Genomic DNA, 3761 nt, shown 5'->3' with positions numbered 1-3761 from the left:
TTTCTTTTTTTTGTAAAACCCTCGCTCTAATACATACGTGCTCGATCTTGGAAGGTTAGTATATATGTCAAGTAACTAATCGGTCAAGTCATTATTAACGGGATCGACCTTTATTACCGATCGATCCGCATCAAGGTAAATGTAGAAAGCCTAATAAGAAGATTACCATGTTAAACAATGTTAGAGAGCTATTAGGCCATAATTTGGCTCTCTCACCAAGAACACTATAAATAGGACATGTAGGTAAATTATTTAATACTTTTGAACCATCTAGACTTGTTGAACCTTTCAAAATCAAACACTTACTTGAGCAAGAACCTTTTACAAGTACATGATTGGACAAAAATGAGGAGAACGAACAAAAGATTACTAGAGGAGACTAAGAGAGGTTTGGGGATTAAGAGTAGTCTCATCAAGAACAATCTCGATATAAAACTTTGATACATTTTGGTCCCTAAACTTTTAAAAAAATGGATATAGTCCTTTTAATCCCTCATGTTAAAAAACATTACGTGTCAGGCATAATTGTCATTATCATTGTTTTTGTTTTGTTTATTTTTATCTTTTATTGATATTTTTATAATTACTATTTAAAGAATTAAGGTATTTATTTAATAAATTGGGAAATAAAAATATTTAGTTCTTATTTATGAAAATCTTATGCAGATAAGTGGAAATCACTAAATATTGAACAATATCTCAACAAAATAAGTTATCATTATATTGGGTTACTTCAATTACAAAAATCATATAAATAATTAAAAAATATTTCAACAAAATTAGTTGTTTATAAATTTGATTACTTCAATTACAAATATCAAGTACAAATTTCAAGCTTACTTGAGTTCTAGCAAACTTGCCTCGATTCTATAAATAGGAGGCTTGAGAGAGTTATAAAACACCTATATCTAAGAGAGATACGACAAAGACTCATTTTGGAGGCTCAAGACATTCCTCGTTAATCTTTTCTAGTGTTTAGAATGTATAGGAGTAACTAACTCCCTTATTCACGGGATTTGGATGTAATGCATCTTCAATATTTGTGATTTCTATTATTCAATATATTTCTTTTCTACCACTCTTGTGTTCTATTCTTCTTAACTGTATGCTTATGGTTGACATATTTGATAATACCTATTAATTGAAAACTAATTTGGAAAACCAAAATTAGGATAGAACACCTAATAGATTTCACATGCATAGATGTGAAATAATTAGTCATTCATAACATCATAATCTTGAACATAATGCAAACTTATAATAAAAATCGCTAAAATATTACAATATTTATTCTTAACATTTAGGCTTGACCCTAAGACACTAAGATTTTTTTACATGTAGTATGAATGCTAGAGTAAAAATTAGAAGTATATTGTTTGATGTTTTTGCATTAAATTGTATCATGAAACATAACCTTGATGGAGTCTTTACCATATAATTCATTGAATCAATTTATTGTTTTCTACAATTTTAGAATTATTTTACAATCTATATTTTTTTATTACTTTAAAGTTTTTTTAGCCTTAATTAATTAGTGAGTAAATGTATTTTTTTTTAACAAATGCAAATGATATTTGAACTTTTCTACTTTTTATATTTAGTACTAATTATATCATATTAAAGACTAGAATGTGTAGGAAAATTTAGCAATAAGCTTAATTAATTGAAGAACATTTTTCCCCCTTTTAACTATTCAGACATTTTTTTTATCACACTATTTTTATCTTTATTTCCTCCCTTTCCTTTTAGATGAACCCTTATATATGAAAGATTAGAAGAAAAAACTCTTTCTTTCATCGAAGGTGGAAATAATATAACATTATGGCATAGTATTTGTGATATGTCACATTCACATTGAAGGGGAAAAAAAGACTTTTTTAAGCATTTAAACATTAAGAAAAGGAATAATGTCTTTAGACATGTACATCTTGTGTTGAAGAGAGATAAAGGATAGATTAAATGATTAATCAAATGAAATGAAAAATTCCATTATTTAAACATTAAGAAAAGGAAAATTTTCTTTAGACATAGATGTATAAGTTGAAGAGAGAGATAAAGCATAGGTTAAATTATTAATATAATGAAATAAATAGCATTAGAATATTACATGGTTAATTTGAATTTGAGAAGAAAAAACAAGTAACTAAAATACAGCACGTAAGTTGTGTTGGTCTGTGGTTGTGGAAAAAGAACCGAACAAAACAAAAGTAACGTAAAATGATGGTTATATTCACCATTTGGTCGCAACGTAACACTTTACATTACGCACTCTGGAAGACAAACCCAGGTCTTAAATAATAACACTATTTCCCCCATTCACGATCGCAAAGTCTCGTTCCACGACCCAAATGAGAAAACAACAAAAACAACACGGGCACACAGAACACGGATACAGACATAAACCCACCAAACTAACTCTTCTAGTACACACCATGCATCATTATCGTTTCCTAGAATAAACTCTCAGAAGAAGAAGTAGGAGGAGCTCCCCAACTCAAAAACTTCAGACTCTGCACTAACATTCTCTGACACTGTTGACATTGCACCCAACATTGGACTACTCTCCCAATAAAATCCATCACTCTGCTGTTCCATCACGTAACCCATGGAACTTGTAATATCCGGTGGCAATGGAGGAAGCTCCACCGTGCTCCCACTGTTCTCATTATCATTCTTATTATTGTAATAATTATTGTTATCATTATTTGCGAAAAACGGTTGTTGGCTGAAGTGGGAGGCTGCCACGTTGGCCGAGGCATTTTCATCGTAGGAGGAAGAACCGGAGGAAAACCCCAGCAGGGAAAACGGGTCCAGGGTTAGAACCGGGTCGGGTTGAGGGAGGGGTTGTTGGTCGGGGGAGATGATGGGGGTGAGGGATGAGCCGGGAGTGGTGTCGGCGTAGACGAAGTTGGTGCGCGCACGTGATCCGCGCATGGCACGTGCGGCTCGGTCGTAGGCGAGTGCGGCCTCGTCGGCGGTGTCGAAGGTGCCCAGCCAGTGCCGCTCCTTGGTTGAAGGGTCGCGAATCTCCGCCGCGTACCGTCCCCACGGCCTCCGCCGCACGCCGAGGTATCTCCCGCCCCATGCCGTATGGTGCGGCTCTGGTGCCGTTTGCTTCTTCTTCGTCTTCGACGATGACGACGTCGTTCGCGGGTTCATCGTGGAAGGTTGGTGAAAGAAACTGAATGAATGAAACGAAGCGTTTCAGTGTTTCGTTTTTTCTCTTTTTGGTAATGGTGAGTTTGTTTTGTTGTGGTCGAGTCTCTGGTTTAAATAAGACACACTTGGGGTGAGCGCATTCTCGTTTCTGCCCTCGCTTTCTTCTGTTTTCCCATCTTGCCCTTCCTTCTGTGAGCACGTGCCTTTTTTTTTTCTTTATGGAAGATGATCCATACGAGACTTTTAATTTATAAATTCCTAACCGAGTTTATATATATGTTGTAGTGTAATAATAATTAATCTGATTAAAATATAAAAAATAAAATCGAAGGGAAAATAATAACTTATACTTTTTAAGCTTCTTGAAGCTTTATCGCTTTATTCATAAGTACTTATTAGCTTTCATAATTTGCCATACTGTGGTCTCATAATTGAGTAATCTAATGTATCGCTCAGAAAGGGAAAAGGGAGCAATGAAAGGACACAATGGGTGACAGAATCCATATTTGACTCTTAAGGGGGCATCAAACGTTCACAAAAAAAGTTCATTTTTAATTATGTAAAATGCAGGTTAAATTAAACATTGGTAATTTTTTTTTAAT

At 34.1% G+C, this 3761-nt stretch overlaps 1 protein-coding gene across 1 annotated transcript; it reads right to left on the bottom strand.

Annotated features, from left to right (window-relative positions):
* Window positions 1-2208: 2208 nt before the first annotated feature.
* LOC124841516 (uncharacterized) lies at window positions 2209-3344 on the bottom strand. Its single transcript, XM_047317801.2, has one exon. It carries the CDS (start codon window positions 3157-3159, stop codon window positions 2464-2466), a length of 696 nt encoding a protein of 231 aa, XP_047173757.1. The 5' UTR covers window positions 3160-3344; the 3' UTR covers window positions 2209-2463.
* Window positions 3345-3761: the final 417 nt, after the last annotated feature.

Source organism: Vigna umbellata, chromosome 5, assembly GCF_029865625.1.
Source record: "Vigna umbellata cultivar VRB3 chromosome 5, Vumbellata_1.0, whole genome shotgun sequence".
Classification (NCBI taxonomy): domain Eukaryota; kingdom Viridiplantae; phylum Streptophyta; class Magnoliopsida; order Fabales; family Fabaceae; genus Vigna; species Vigna umbellata.
The sequence above is the reverse complement of the archived record's forward strand: the minus strand, read 5'-3'. Positions and strand labels throughout refer to the sequence as shown.